The sequence below is a fragment of the Equus przewalskii genome, chromosome 4, assembly GCF_037783145.1.
Source record: "Equus przewalskii isolate Varuska chromosome 4, EquPr2, whole genome shotgun sequence".
Taxonomy (NCBI): domain Eukaryota; kingdom Metazoa; phylum Chordata; class Mammalia; order Perissodactyla; family Equidae; genus Equus; species Equus przewalskii.
The window spans coordinates 44,660,292-44,676,886 of NC_091834.1; the positions used below are offsets into that span (position 1 = coordinate 44,660,292).

The window sequence follows — 16,595 nt, forward strand, 5'->3', positions numbered from 1 at the left end:
AATGTTCCTGGAATGAAAGGGAATAGATAACATTGGTTTGAGCTAAAAGAACATGGATATCTGTGTTATGCATATATGAGTATGTAAATTGAAGGCTACCAATGCAGCTCTGAAGGCAATCTAATAGAATTCAGAATGTAGTCGCTCATCTTCATTTTCTTGAAGAGGAATGAAATTCTCTTATTATTCAGGATGCACAAAAAGCAGTAGTTCTATTGGTCTGTGGATTACCCTTCAGAATGTAAGACTGTGCTGTCATTTCGTCTGAATAATCAACTGAAATGAATTACCAGATCTAAAATGTGCACACAGAAGTTCATTACAGGAAACAGAATAATATCAATGCGCTTGTGCAGTGAACGCTGTCGGATTATATGTAACAAAGAGTTCAAGGAGCTTGGAGACCTTATTTATTAAATTGAGCGATATTAACATGGTTTATCCCACAGTAAGAGCATCTGGGTTGCACTAGAGACAGAACATATTCAGCTGATTGAGTGATTAGAGGAGTGATTTTTTCCTACAGTGTTATCAAAAAACAGCAATAGTGAGAATGAATCATGTAGAAATGAAAAGAAAAAGCTTAATGTGAGTGGGAGCTAGTTACCAAGAGACCTAATTGTGCTTAGAAATAAGACCAAACCTATAAATAATGCAAGAGGGCTCCAGTTGTTTACCAGGCGGATGTAACGATCTTGGTCTTTCTTTGTGTAGAAGAGATTTTCACTGACAAGTTTGTCAAATTACACTTCCTAATTACAATTTGTGAATGTAACTCTGGCAGAATGGAAAGAAATGCACTTTTCTCTTTTATTGATCCAAAAATAGTTATCAGTGATCCCCAGTCTCACTGATGTTCATTACATACGTGAAAGTCCTTGTATAAGGACTTACCAGGAAATAATCAGCTCCCAGTGGAGTAGCTCAGACTGAGATCAGCTAGATCCCCGGATGGGATGTGGGAAGAGTTAACTGCATCACAACAAATGCAGCATAGAGGAACCATCGCAGACACATCACAGTGTCAAGCCTATTTTACGAGCTATTTAAAAAATAGCAAATGCTAACAATCATTTTATGACAGGGCTCTCGTAGAGACATAAAACAAAATCAAAATCCCCAAATCAACTAGGATACTAATATCTACAGGAAATTAGAAGAAACCATTTACAAATAGAAATAACTTTAAACAATAACATATAAATGAAGAGTACCAAAATACAGGGTGGTAACTAATAAATATATTAGTCAAAATAAGATTTTAAAAATCACGTCTGTGCAAAATTTCTTGAAAGTAAGCTCCCTTGCTTTTCTCTACCTAGTTCTTTTTCCATGTCCATTCTTTTTCTTCTTATTGCATAACAACCTCTGAAAACTAACAGATTACTTTGAGTTACCAAGATAAACTGGCCCAGATATTCTGGGCCTAACCTCAATAATGCCTCTAAAATGTAATCTTTTAAAAAGAACAAAGTGGGCCAGAGTTTAAGCAGAAAAGTTATGCCAAGGACATCAATATAGTTTAAGTCACTTAAGCATAAGATTTAAGCATATTTGCTCACATAAAATAACAGCATAAATTGTGGTTAAATACTCATATCTCACAGTATACAATGCATTTAGATTTAATTTTGGTAGAGGGAGAATTAGAACTTTGTTTTCTTTCTAGACTTTCCTTTCATAACCTTTTTAACCAATAAGTGATGCAGGGTGAAGATTCCCAGAGCCAGGAGGGTCTCAGTCATGGGAGGCATATTACCGAAGTTGTTTTCTTTATTGTGGTCTAGATTTGAGAATAGATCTGAATCATGCTGACTTCCACATAAAGAGACTGATGTCAGATCTTAGTGACAGGTCAACATTACAATGGCAGGCAAGGGATACAGAGGGGATGGAAGATCAGTATCGGCAGGGCTGACCCTGGGGATTGTTCACTTTAGTGCCATCTAATTTACAGAAAGTACACTCAGAAGGAGATAGCATGGAAATCAACATGGAGATTAGGCAAGAGTAAATCTGAAGTTATTTTTATGAAATCTCAGTATCTAATCCATGACTCTTTAGCACTGCACTCTTGGTATAAGTGCATCACAAAGTAATAAACACTGGAATGATATATATACATTTTAAGTAGTAGTGATTGGCATTGCCCCTTAGGGTAGTCAAAAAATAAATAACTTGTCCAAAGTTGTGGTTATTAGGAGCCATGTAACTTATTTCTAATGCAAATGTAATGGTAACTCTAGCTACAGCTATTATGGATAGACTTCAATGATATAGTCACTGACCAATAGATAATTTAACCTTCTAAGTGCCATCTGAACTGTAGAAATGTGAGCACAGAGAAAAGACAGTAGAGGTTACAGTGCTATTAAAAGTTTATAGACAAGTGACTTGAATACTATGAAGCAAATATAAGCTTTCTATTCACTTAAAAATTAAATAGGATGTGGACATAATATCATGCTATTTGCATTTCTTTTATTGACAATATTATAGGAAAGATGCTTATTTCAAAGGCCCTCTAAAATTTCCCTATGATATTTAAGACTGATTCAAGGTTATTTTTGACGAAGATGAGCCCTGAGCTAACATCTGCCACCAATCCTCCTTTTGCTGGGGAAGATTGGCCCTGGGCTAACATCTGTGCCCATTTTCCTCTATTTTATGTGGGGGACGCCTGCCACAGCATGGCTTGATAAGCAGTGGGTATGTCCAGGCCCAGGATCCAAACCCTTGAACCTGGGGCCACCGAAGCAGCGCGCATGAACTTAACCTTTGCTCCACTGGGCTGGTCCCAAGAATGATTCAAGTTTTAAAGTTGCCAATTTCTGTAGATTCTTGCTTTAAAATACCTCTTTCTCCTCTTTCTTTTTAGTTCATACACCATTAGATAAAATTTTTGGAATACACTATTCTCAATATCCAAAGCCTTGCTAAAATTCTCTGCTACTTCTAATTTCCTACTGAAAAAAATTTCCTCCTTCTCCTCCCCTTCCTCCTCCTAGTATTCACATCTTCCTGGATGTGTTCAAATCCTCCAGTGTGGCACCTGCCTCCAGCGCACTCATAGGAACTCGAGGCAAACTGGTCAGTGCACTGTTGTCCAAAAATAGAGATTTTACTTTGGGTTTTTTTGTTTGTCATCTTATATTTATGAGTCATTTCCTTTGTCACTATGCCTTTTCAGTGGTTACCTCTTTTTATCTTTTTCCAATTTTTAGTGGTTACTGTGTATATCTACCACTAATGTGCTAATATGCGTGAAGCTTGAGTCATATATAACTATAGTGTGTTTCCTACTACAGGAAATAAATGGAAACTATCTGTTATATACTTTTATTTTCTCAACAAGCTGGGCCAGTACCATGTAGGCAACATGCAACATGAGGCATGTATCCAATAAATATTTGTTTTATGAAACAATGAATTGAACTGAATGATATTCAAGAGGTGGTTTGAATTGGTTTTTAGGGACTGCTGTTAGCTTGTTTTCACAGCTTTCTGAGAGTTTAATATTAATAAACCTAAAGCTCTGTACACTGGGATAGGAATTTTATTTCCAGACATTGATCTTTCATTATTGCTGTGGACTGAATTGTGTCCTCCCCAAATTCACATGTTGAGGCTCTAACTTCCAACGTGATGGTATTTGGAGATGAAGCCTTTTGGAGGTAATTAGGCTTAGATGGGGTCATGAGGGCAGGGCCTTCATGATGGGTTTGTGCTCTTCTAAGAAGAGACCAGAAAGCTTGCTCTCTAACTCTCTCTGCCATGTGAGGACACAGCAAGAAAGTGATTGTTTGCGTCAGGAAGAGAGATCCCACCAGGAACTGAATTGGCCAGCACCTTCATCTTGGACTTTCCAGCCTCCAGTACTGTGAGAAATAAATTTCTACTGTTTAAGCCACCCAGTCTATAGTATTTTGTTACAGCAGCCCAAGCGCAGTGATACAACTATTAACACAAAGTTTCAAGCAATTATTTTACAGAGGATTTCTAATGTTTCTACAGTAACACTGGATGAACTTAAGGAAAATATCCTGTATATAGCAGGGTAGCAATCAAATTTAGAGAAAATTGGGCAAAAATTATCGGTAATTCTGGGAATGATTGACACCATTTTGCATCACTATTATTTCACTTTTCCTTTCAAATGTAAAGGAATTGGGTCATAAATAAACACAGAAATGCCTAAATGCCTATGTACTTTCCAAATTTTCAGGAGTATATCAATTTTCTTGTAAAGAACTTTGTGTTCTAATGTACTAGTTCAGAAAGTGTTTTCACATAGTTTTGAAATATAGAGAAAGTAGACTTGGTCAAGACCGCCTTTACTTGATTGGAGTAGAATCTTCCTATATTCTTGTGTCTGTGTTACTCTAAGTCATTTCTGGGTAAGGCTGATTCTCACTAATTTGCTTTACAGTGGGTGTCAGTGCTGAAGTCATAAGCAGTTACAGTTAGTTACCTTGTAAAGAGACCCTGGGAACATAATTGCTTCCTAAACCCTTTGAAATGCATCACCACTAATAGTTCCTACAATTGGAACAATTATGCTATTAATAGTAAAAATGAAAGTCTGTCGATAATCACCACTAGATTGTTAACAGGTGGCTAAAAGTAGCTGTAGGTGACTAAATAAGAGAAGACCTAGGATGGATGGCTAGTAAGCTGATAGAAGAGAATTTCATGTAATATTTTTCTACTACTACAGAAGGTTCAAGTCATTTGAGAAAAACTGAATCATAACATGTGACCTTGTAAGTGTTCTGCTGAGTGGTGCATATCATATGAGACACACACATTCTTTCCTTTCTATGTACACTTAGTAAATTAACTCGACGTCCAGTGCTTGGGTATGATTTATCATCTTCCATACAGGGGAATTACGAGGACCTACTCTCTTGTCTTCCATATCCCATGTATTATCTGGTTTCACCTTTAACTATTTTTAACTATTTTTTTTTTACTACTAAAGTTTTTAGAGTCAAAATTTTATACCCAAATCCTCTATCCCCAAAGAATGCAGCAATTTCATCCGAAAGGCATATATTTTACTACTGTGACAGTCATTAAAGTCCACTACACTCATAACTCTAAAGTAGTTCTTTTATTGATGAACTGAATTGGAAAACTTCTTCCAAAATGACCAGATAAACTTCAGGGATCTTCTGATCCTATTGGGTAATGACAATTCAGTACTATTAGATGTTGTGACTATATCACAGATTACACGGCTTTAGCATTTAGAATAGGGGTCATCAAACTTTTTCTCTTTGGCTTTGTGGGCCATATGGTTTCTGTAACAACTACACAACTTTGCCTCATATCAAGAATGCAGCCACAGGCAACAGGTAAAGCAATGGGTGTGGCTTGAAACAAACTGGTGGTTACCAGAGTTGGGAGGTTTTTGTGGGGTGAAATAGGTGAAGGGGATTAAGAAGTATAAACTTCCAGTTATAAAATTAATAAGTCATGAAGATGTAATGTACAGCATATGGAATATAGTTGATGTTGTAATAACTTCGTATGGTGACAGATGATAATCGGACATTGCAGTGATCATTTCACAATATATATAAATATGGAATCACTATGATGTACACCTGAAACTAATATAATATTCTATGTCAATTACACTTCAAATAAAACAAGGAAAATAGAAATGGGTGTGGCATGTTCCAATAAAACTTTAACTACAAAAAACCAGGCTGTGGGTTGTATTTGGTGCATAGCCCATTGTTTGCTGACCAATGATCTTGACCAAAGTTTGATAAAAGCCATGCAATAAAAATTTCTATCTTTAGAATCATAGAATGATAAAGTTAGCTATCTCATAGCTTTAGTTTATGTGGTGTCATTTCTGACACAAGCAAGGAAGCAGCAATTTAAAGTTAATACCATTTAAGTTAAAAGAAATGCTTAAAGAGTCTACAAATGCAAACAGGTTAGAGAACAAAGAAATCTATTAATGGTAAAATACAATAACCACTTTTCCTCCTATATACAATACATTTTAAAGATCTTAGCTTCTCATATTGCTTCATCAAATCCCGTTATGGAACTATCACCCATACTTCTCTCTGCTGTCCTAAGTTATCTATATAGCTACTTTTCTACATTTCAAATGCATGCTTGGATATTTCCAATTGGCTCCCCTGCCATCATCTTGAATGCACATTGTACAAAATACACTTTCTAAAATTAGCTCTACTTTTAGACCTAAGAATTTTCACCAATATTATAACTATTCTCAAGCTGAAAATATTGAGTTAAAGAATCACATGATTATCTTTGACTTGTTTCTCTGTCTGCTTCTATTGTCTGCCACTAAGTTCTAAAATTATTTTCCTCTATTGTATGTTGAAAATCCATTTACTTTTGCCCATTCCAACTACTGTGGTTCCAGTCTGAACCCCTATTACTTCAACCTTGCGACAGTGTCCTAGCTGGCATCAGATCCATGCGTCTTATCTTTCTAATTTATTCTGTACACACTGACAGGTAAAACACTGCTTTCATCAGGTCCTTGCTGCTACCACTTATTGAACAAGGTCTAAAATACTGATCCTGACATTTATAGCTCTCTACAAAATCACCCCAGGCTCCAGCTCACATCTTCAGAGCGTCAATCTACCCATTCTTTTTGCAAACACATCTAATGTTTCTGTTTTTCTTACCTCAAATGCTTAATTATAGAATTGATCTTATTTTGTATTCTTTTATCCTTTCTACCTATTCTAATATTATGGTACAAGTCAAGTGCCAGCTCGTTCTGTATGTCTTTCTTAAACTCTTTAGCTTCAAATGATTGCTTTTGCAATGGACCAGTCTCAGTCTTTAACTTGTCCTGGTTGGATGATGTTACCAGTGATCTCATTTCCCTAACCAATTATAAGCTCCCTGGCTTGAACATCTTTATCCTTTCCTGACACTCTGACTCTTTCTACACAGTCTTCTGAATGCAATCACAGTCGAATGACAGACTGAAATCAGAAAGTCTGATGTATTAGAGAGGACACAGATAGCTTCTCTATTCTTTGCTGATAAATTCTAATCCTTACTATACAATTATTTTAATCATGAAAAAACAGCACAAGTTGTCATTTTCCACTCTCTGACCAGATAAGGACAAAGATAAAAATAGCAAGAATCTGACAGGTGAATCATGCAGAGTTCTGAAAACAGCCATGACTGTCAAAGGAAGAAAATTTTGCCTTTTTGCAATTAGCAAAAGATATTTCTACACTCTTAATTCTCAACATTTAATGTTTCTGTAGGAATATAGGCTCTAAGAAGAAAAATCTTTAATCCACCAAGGCAACAAAGAAAAAGATTATCTTCATATGGAAGTTAAAGGGGTTCTTCTGACTATATTTATACAGAAATGACTTACTACAATGCAACTTTCTCTTCCTAGATATCTTTAAAATAGGAAAGATTGCCAAGATAGAGTAAGTAGCCTAATGAGCATGCCAAGAGTAGAAAGCCTTACATAAGCACAGGCAGAAGAAGAGGCACCAGTAGTAGGAAACCCAGAATGGAACAATCAGAAAGGCAGGAGAAAGAAGCACTGAGGAAGCCGAAGACCCATTTTCACGGTGAGAGCGGGTCACAGGATTAGATACTACCAAGCAGTCATGAGGATGAGGAATGAACAGAGGTTTTCAGATTTGGAAATGAAAAGATTACCAGTAGTCACAGAAGAAAAGTTTTTATACAGACTGTGTGTCAAAAAACAAAACATCCATGTTAACATTGTTGCTTTTACACCTACTATGACCTACACGCACATTTGTTGGGGTCATGATCTAACAGGAAGGGGGAAGGAAGTCACATTTAATGAGCAAAGCACTGTGAGGACCATTATGTTCTCAGCCTCAGAGGAAGGAAATAAATAAACCAAGGTTATGTAGTTGTTAACTAATAGAGTTTGGAACTGAAGCTGTTTTTCACACTTGCACTGCTTCTACCATATCTCAGATTTCCCCCCAGTGGTATTCTATGAAAATATGGCTTTCATCTGTTTTACCTAATTTCATTGCACACTTTGATACCTGGGTGCTATCTGTGCGTAGATTGTAGAATATGAAAATTGGAATAATCCTAAAAGATCATTTGGTCTAACCCTCTTTTCTCTTCTTTTCCCCATATAAATAAACTGAGAACTAGGAAGATGAAGAGATGAAGACTTATGCTGTGTTAGTGAAGAACTAGGACTAAAACGTATGTTTCCTGCTTCCTGAACTCATGCCTGTTGTTATTATAAACTCTGTGTAGGACCCAAATTATATGTAAATGTATGCTTCATTCAAGGAGGAATTAGCGGGGCATGGCAAAAAGTTCTCATATCACTCAATTTCTCAATGAATGGTTTGACATGGGGAGAATGACTTTCAATTCTAAGTTTCTATAACTGTAAAGGAAGACAGCTAATTTCTAGCCAAAGCAGATGGTGTACAATACATAATGAAAATTAAGCATATAAAATAACATCTTAAAAATCAGCAGGTAGTTAATATTATTTGTAAATTAAATTTTATGTTTCAAATGAAGACTTCTAAAATGATGATTATGAAAATAGACTTTCACAAAAAAGAAGCTGTCTTTCTCAAATTAAAAAAGCAATCTTGTCCCTGTAAAGAAAAAGGGGTCTCAGATCAAATCAGCAAAAACCAGAATTCTATTCTGTATGTTCAGACTTTTGCGCCATCGTCAAATACATAACTACAAAATGAGGGAGCAAAACATGGTTTATGAATTAAATAAAGGTGGCTGCATATTCAATTACATTTCAGCTACATTTTAGGTATGTAACAGGAACTCACGCTAAAAGTCAAAATGAATAAAAATAACCACATACTTTCTAAAGACTGAATTTGCTACATGTATAAATAACAACATATTCCAAAGGTTGGAATGTAAGTGTTAGCCACAAAATCTAGTAAATAATCATGGCAAGTTGGGAACACTTCCATTATTCATTTCTGCAAGATTCCATGTTATCTGGTAGTTAAGCAGATTGCTGTTCACATACGGCAGATTTTGAGTACACAAATCTGCCATTTAAAAATCAGTACTTAATATGAACAGAATTGGGGATCACCATGACAATGTTAGGAATCTTACTGCTGAGAATTTCTGGGAAAGTTAACCAATTATATTACATTACATGCATGCACATACATAATGTGTATAGGCAAGGATGTAAGGGTCTTATTGATTGTTAAGGTGACAAGTAAAGTGTAATGAAATACTATGATTCAAAAACTAATAACAAAAAAACTAAGCTGCAGTGTACGCTCTCTGTCATAACCCTCTCAAGATCTTAGTCTGATTATCTCCTAAAATGAATGAGGGGAAAATTCGACCAGAAGAGTTATGGGCTCATGTCAAAGGACAAATGACACAATTTAAAAAGACAAGTTTCTGCGTAGTGGTGCTAAGTAGAATGAGTGGTAGCAGATTCATATCTGCTCTGCTCTGTTTGCTAAACACGGCATCAAAGTGACAAACTCATCAAGCTAGTGATTAAGGTAGTGATGTTGCAGAAATAAAAAACAAACTGTGAAATGGGCCCTCCCACCTCTTGCCTGTCGTCCAGGCCCACAGCCTTCCTGAGCTCCAGGGCTGTCCTGTTGCACGCTCCAAGGGACTAACTGGCACCGGCGCCATTTGTGAGTCTTCCATCTGTAAGAAAACAACAGAAGCCTCAAGGAGAGGAAGTAAAAATGCCTAGCAAATCTGAGAAATATGGTGGCATGAAAACATGACTTTGGCTACAGCAAACAGGAATTTATTAGACAATGCTCTTTCCTATCTAAATTTAATTTAGATCTCCATAAAAGGCATTATAAAAAGCAGCATTAAATACAAAAATACTTTCTAGGGCAGTGGAGACAAGAGTCTAGCATTGTCAAGTTCTACAGGAATATATTCTACAAGCAGCATTTAGCCTTTTTAATGATTAGCACTGCCAGCAGATGTACGAGACAGCACAAGAAATGATGCACTGTGTTTAATTAAACCATATTTGTTTTATATTCAAATTAAGAAACTGCATTCAAGTCGTGAGCTTTTTGTACAGTGCTCTTTGGGTTAGCGTTGTAGAAGTAACTCAGAAATTGCAATTATAATACACTTCATAAAAACAAATCCCCCAAATATATATACTTGGGCTAACAGTTGTCAATACTTGTATAAACGTGCAATTATACTTTTTGTCATCTCAGAATTAAATACAGATAAATTAAAATGGCAAATTTGCCATCAACTTCACCGTAAATTATTTTGTGATCACACATTCTATCAGTTGATGCTATAATATTTCATTTATTGTCAAGATTGCAATTATTTACCACGTCAAGTTTCAATTAGGTACTTTCTTTCAATAGTTATGAGGAAAAATTTCTCCAATAATTATCAAGATGATGATATATAGCTTCAATAACCTTAATTTTCTTTGAGGCGGCTACACATGAACAGAACAGACATCTTACTAGCATCATTGGATAAAGATGTCATTTTGTGAGCCAGAATGCTGGCATTTATGGGGAACAGGTGTTCCTTGGAGCCAGGAGAGGAATGCTCAGGCTATTCCTCCAAGCGTAAAAGAACTGCTTCCTAAAGCATATGTGTTTCATAATTATTAACCATTTTTCTGCATTTCTTATACTTTATATCAACATAAGAAATTTCCCCAAACTCCTAGAGCTAATAATACAGCTTGGAAATTTACACAAGTATTTGTCTCCCGAGCGATAATTTCAGTAGCAGAGGCAAGAGGCAAGAGATAGCATATACATCCATCAACATCTCAAACTCCTCTAGCCTGTGGGGCAGTGTTGGCTTCCTTTTCTCACTGTCAGAAAGAATATGGACTTGAAGTGTTTGCTCAGTGCATTGATCACAATGCTTCTTCTTGAGCTCTGTTACCTGTAGCTTTGGCACCCTTGAGGGGCCTCACAGGCCTTCTCTTCATAGAGAGGATCTGTGCAGTCCCGGCCTCCATTGGCTGGCAGCTGGATGATGACCCGATGCCGAGACTGCTTCTTGACTACGGAGTCCCCTAGAATGAGGCAGCTTTTTAACCTCTGCACTTGTACTGATAAAAGAATCTCCAAATACCAGCCTGTGTGAAGAAATTACGTTGCCTGCAGCTACACGTGCTTTGACATCCCCGAATGAGAGACTTCATCTAATCTAATCATTTTCTAAATTCTCCCAAAGACCGCTATAGTGAAAACCCAATCAATTTTTATTTAAAAAGGTGAAGAATAGGAATACAGTTCCATAGTCAACTAGCCTTCCTAATGCACAAAGTAATTGCTCTTTTGTATATTTCTTTCCTTTTGAGAAATATGAAGTCTAATTAATTCATTTCCCTCTACCTTAAGTTTATTTTCATGCCATTTCACACGGCCCTGTTTACCCCACGGGACTCATCCAAATCTAATGAATCTTCCTTAGGAGAATATCTTCAATGTTTTAATGTGAAATTTTATTTCTTTGTGATTCACTTAATTTGAAATGCATAACTTGTAAATTATTCTAGTCATTCATTATTCATGTTAAACAGTCTAAGATCTTCAGTTCATGTCGAATTCTAAACATCAGGGCTGTAAGTAGTGAAATAAAAGTGGTTTCCTACAGGCGGACTTTTTAAAGAAGCATTCAAAATAGCAATAATTGGAATTAGATAATTCTAAATTATGTTAAAAAATGGAAATAACTAAATTTACCTTCAGTACTATTGACAGAAAGATGTTCAAAATCTTTTAGTGTTAGAAACAGACAACGTATAAGATTTTTCAAGTTTAATAAAATATATTCCAACTTACAATGTATACACTTTAAGGGTGAACGGCTGCTACAAAAGAATTCCCTAAAGAATTATTTTAATAGAGCTCCCCTGATGCATTTATATTTTTCAAAAGATCATTAAATATTTGATAAGTAGACTACAGAAACAGAGAAATTTAGAAGGGTTAGTAGGCCCTAACAATGAAAGTTTAATCAGAAATGAAATGAAACATTCTTAAAGTTATAGTGTTGGTGGAAAAATATGACTTGACAATTAGAACTTTCCAATAATGGAAGATCTTTTCTCATGAAGTCAGAATATCTCTCCACATGATCTGGGCAACTGATTTCCAGCAACGTGGTCTGAAGATTCCTGTATTAGACTGGAGAACGGGTCAGACTAGTGATTCCTAAATGTCTGACTACATGGGAGAATTTCTTTAGAAAATGAAAACAAAAACAAACAGACTTCTTGGCCTATACTCAGAACCACTAAATTAATCTTTGGGAGCTGGGATTGGGAATCTGATTTTTATAAAGCTTGTCAGAGAATTGTGACGAAGAGCCAGGTCTGAGATCTACTGGAACAGATAGCCTTGTATGTCTTGTCCCAAAATAAGATTCTAGGATTCCCACGTAACTTTTTAGGATTATTCCTATGGTGGGAGAAACCTGTATTATCAATGATTATATTAACTATTTTAATGAATAATTGGAATACTACAGGTAATAGAGTAGGGAATTAGGTGCTGGAGGTAGGGGGTAGCAGAGAATTAAAGTATTTGAAAATACTGTCATGGACCTTTTTATCGTGACAATCGTAGTTTGAACGCTAGCTGTAACTTTTACATATTAAATATAATTTTTCTAGAGAAGATCTAAGCAATGCCTATAGGACTTTTAATAAAATTGCTAATGTGGTCTCCATCCATTATGTTGTCCAATGACCCTATTTTAAGGCCTAGGTGATAAATTTTTCTAATAATTCAGAGCTAGAAAAATTTTGTTTCCCTTGATAATCTGTTAAGAATCCGCTGTGCTTCTATTTTTTGCTTTGTTCATCAGGATCTCAGAGCTAATTTTTTTCTCAACTGCAGAAGCTTTCCTTGACTTTGATTTTCGAGTGTAATTTTTGTCTTCCTCTCCCTTGTCCTCTCTCCCATTTACTACTTGACTCCATTCTTCTTTTATACTTTCCATGATCTTTCCTTTGTCTCATGTTTATGATCTGTCTATAATCTTTTTGAAAGAATATACAAACTAAATGACCCTTGTTATTATCTGTTAAGCATTGGAGGAAGGAGAGAGGTGTTTGTTTGTTTGTTTAACAGGCAACAGAGGAAAAGAGCACAGAGGATCAGATCTTTGTCTCCCAGGTGGTCAAAACTCTTAGAGGCAAGAACTTTCCAGCCCTTCTCAACTTGCAGATAGAAAATAAACATGGGATTGAGACCAAGGGATCCAGAGACTGGCGGCGACAATGAGTTCAGCATCAGCGGCACCTTATCAGAAGCTCCTAGTCACTATCTATCTAGATATCACCTGGCACACAGGCAGGGCTGTTCAGATTTGGGAAGCAGCAATCAAATGTTAGTGTTTCAATTCTACTTTGTCTATTGACTTGAAAGCAAAAATGTCACCTAATATACAACTCTGAAACATTCTAGTGCTTTCACATCACAACCTCCACAAGTTTGTACTTGATATATAAGACTATGATAACTCTTTTCACTTCCATAACTGATTCCACAATGGCAATCCATTTATTCTTATAAAAAGTTGAAATATCTTAACTTTGTGCGGCCCACAGGATATAGATTGTGACCTGATTAAAGTGGAACATTCCAAAGCTATAACACCCAGAGAGGAAATTTAATGGAGTTACACAGGAAGTGTCATGACACTCATGTTTCTATCCTCCGGGGAGTTCATTTCTTCTCAGATCTCAGCAAGGAAACTACGTGTACACTCAAAGAAAGAGCAGTGTAGCGCTATCTCGGCCAGGTTATCGAGCCCTCAGATGGAAGCACAGACAAAGGGAGAGCTACAGCACAAGATAGAAAAGAAAGTGGAGCTGGAAAACTTGGAATTTTACAACCTTCATAGTTTCCTGTATGTACTTATACCCAATTTATTATATGTGGTTCATATACATATATAGTTTCCATTTATCTTTGTGTTTTAGCTCCTAGAACAATAGTCACACATCCTAAGTGCCTAATAAACATTTGGTGAAGAAGCAAACATATTTATTTCACTTCTTCTCAACTTGAATGTTAGTTAGCATCTTCTACATTTTTTATCCATTATCTTATGGTAGTAAGCACATGGGTACTAAGTCTGTGCATTGAGGATTAATAAAAAATAAGGTATCACTTTGTTCATTGGAAATAACGGGCATGGGAAAAGTAAAGGAATCTTCTTGTAGTGTTTGTACTTGAAAATACCTATCTAGGTTGAGGATAGAAAAAAGGAATTATATAATCAGAAAACAATTATGTGATAATGGGACACACAGATTCAGAGGTATGTAATCTCTCACTCAGTTACAGCATTTTTCAGATATCTTAAGACATTCAAGATAAATTTCCCCAGAGAAATTATTTCATGGAAGGATTTAAAAGCAAAACTAAGACTGGTTAAGCTGGAAGTGGGATGGATGGCAGGCTGGAGCGGCGTAGTGAAAGGAAATTGAAAGGGAAATGTTTCATGCAGGAAGCAAATGCAAAGGTCGTTTTCAGATCTTTGGGGTAATTTTAGTGTAGTGCTGCTTAAGGGCATCCGGGCAGAACAGCTGCCTCTGCATTAGCCCTTCCAGCCTTCACGGCAATAACTGTAGTAAGAAAAAAGGGAGGAAACAGAGTTTGAGCAGCCAACTGTATTATTTGATCAAAAGTAGTGATTTGTTTTTTAAGATTAGAGTGACAAATAATTTATATGCATAAATATTTTCTATTTTTTAAATAAGCCCTTTGTAAAACTTTACGGAAATTTGAAAAAAGTTAACAAGTGCACTGGTTTGAGGATTAAACTACTCCCTACTCAATATTGATCTTTATCTGAATTGATTTTTCATGAAATACTTGGGAGAGGGCTGAATAACATTTTAAAGCACTCTTTTTGTTCTTCCTGGAGTCCTGAGCTGTTCTGTTCTATTTTCTGCCATACTAGAGTGTAATTTTACCTTTTTAACGTGATTAGCTCCACATTTTCATAAATTCAAAACTCTTGTAAAATTTAGATTTTACCTGCAGAATTAAGTTTAAAGAACTACCTCATAGCTGAATTAATTTTCTGTTGCTATTATCTATCCTTGAACATTCAACTTTTTTAGCATTTTTAAATTGTGTGCGGAAGTCAGTGTAATTTCAATGAAGCTTGGATGATTCCTATTTCATGCCAAATAATGAAAAAAATAAGCGCGTGTCATTGCTTTATTTTCTTTACAACAAAAGCCTAGTTTTCTATAACACCATTGTATCCTTATTCTCAGTTACAGCAGCCTACAGGCAGAACAGAAAAGGCCTCTCCAGGCCCACAAAGCATCTTGGCACTGTTGTCCAACAGCAATCCCCTCTATCACCCCCTAGTCTTTCTTATTTCCTCAATACACAATTATAGCTATTCTTTTGAAGTCTGAATGCCTAGGTTTAGAGTTTCTGAAAGCCTTTTGTTCTAGGAGATTTAACACAGAGCTGCCAAATTGAACAGGCAGGGCTGATGTGCCCCGGGTGGGATGACCTGTGCTCAGCCCAACAGAGCCTCACCTTTCAGAGAACCTCTTCCTCACAGAACAGCAGATTCCTGAGTGGTATTCTTGCACTCCTTGGCCACTACCACCCCAGGAGCTCCAGGGGAGAATGTATCCACTGGCACCACACATTTTAATTTACAGCAATTACCTACCTTCCACCAAGAAACCATTCCAACTAAACCCACCATATCTCAGATGTCTACCACTCACCACAAGAATCTAGCACCCCTACCTCCTTAGCATGTCTTCCATCATCACCTGGACCACAGCACTAGCTACACGCACAACCTGATTCAATTTCTCATTCTTTTCCCTCTTCTAATCTTTCCACTGCTGCACCCATTGGAACACCTGGTCTCTCATCTTCAGTCTCTTCTTGGAAAATTTCCTTCACATTCTTTGCCAGTGGAAGCTGTTCTACCTAGCCATTTCCCAGTCTTTTCTTCTCTACCTTTAAAAATCTCTAACTCCTCCAAAGCTCCTGTCATCAACTTTACCATCAGCTATCCACTTTGTAGCAGTCTACCAAGATTTCCTTAATTAATAACTTTAGAACATCCCTCATTATAATCTTTTTTCTTCCAACCCCTCTCACCCCTTCTCTGGCTTTGGCATCCACATGATTATTCCGTCCAAGGCACTGGGCTCTGATTTACTGTACCTCCTCACCTCCAGTGACCTTTTCCTGCATCTTGCATCAATTACTAGCTCCTCTGTTCATCCCTAGATGTTATTATCTTCAATATCTGCACATTCTCATGTTTAAACATTTTTCTTTGTTTATTCCTCTTAACTTTCCAGTTCATCTACTTTAGTTATTAAAATTCTTCAAACTCAATCCAGACTGCTGATCCACTTTCTCTACCACTTTTTCACTATCTATCATCCCATTCATGACCTCACTTCCATCCTAACCCAACTTAGATTCCATACTCCGTTATTATTATAAGTACTCTCTTAAAAACACTGCTGACTCCCCGTTCCTCTCTCCTTTTGTTGTACTCTCCTGGAAAACACTTTGACCTTAATTGAAACC

At 36.5% G+C, this 16,595-nt stretch overlaps 1 protein-coding gene across 5 annotated transcripts in view; it reads right to left on the reverse strand.

Annotated features, from left to right (window-relative positions):
* The window catches only part of THSD7A (thrombospondin type 1 domain containing 7A), a 676,621-nt gene that overhangs the window by 58,718 nt on the left and 601,308 nt on the right, over positions 1 to 16,595 (reverse strand). For all 5 annotated transcript variants that reach the window (XM_070615793.1, XM_070615794.1, XM_070615795.1 and 2 more), the window contains 2 exons: positions 10,939 to 11,071; positions 9,590 to 9,693 (listed from right to left, as the gene is read on the reverse strand). In XM_070615793.1, coding sequence (XP_070471894.1) covers positions 9,590 to 9,693; positions 10,939 to 11,071 — 237 coding nt within the window. The remainder of the gene's footprint in view (positions 1 to 9,589; positions 9,694 to 10,938; positions 11,072 to 16,595) is intronic.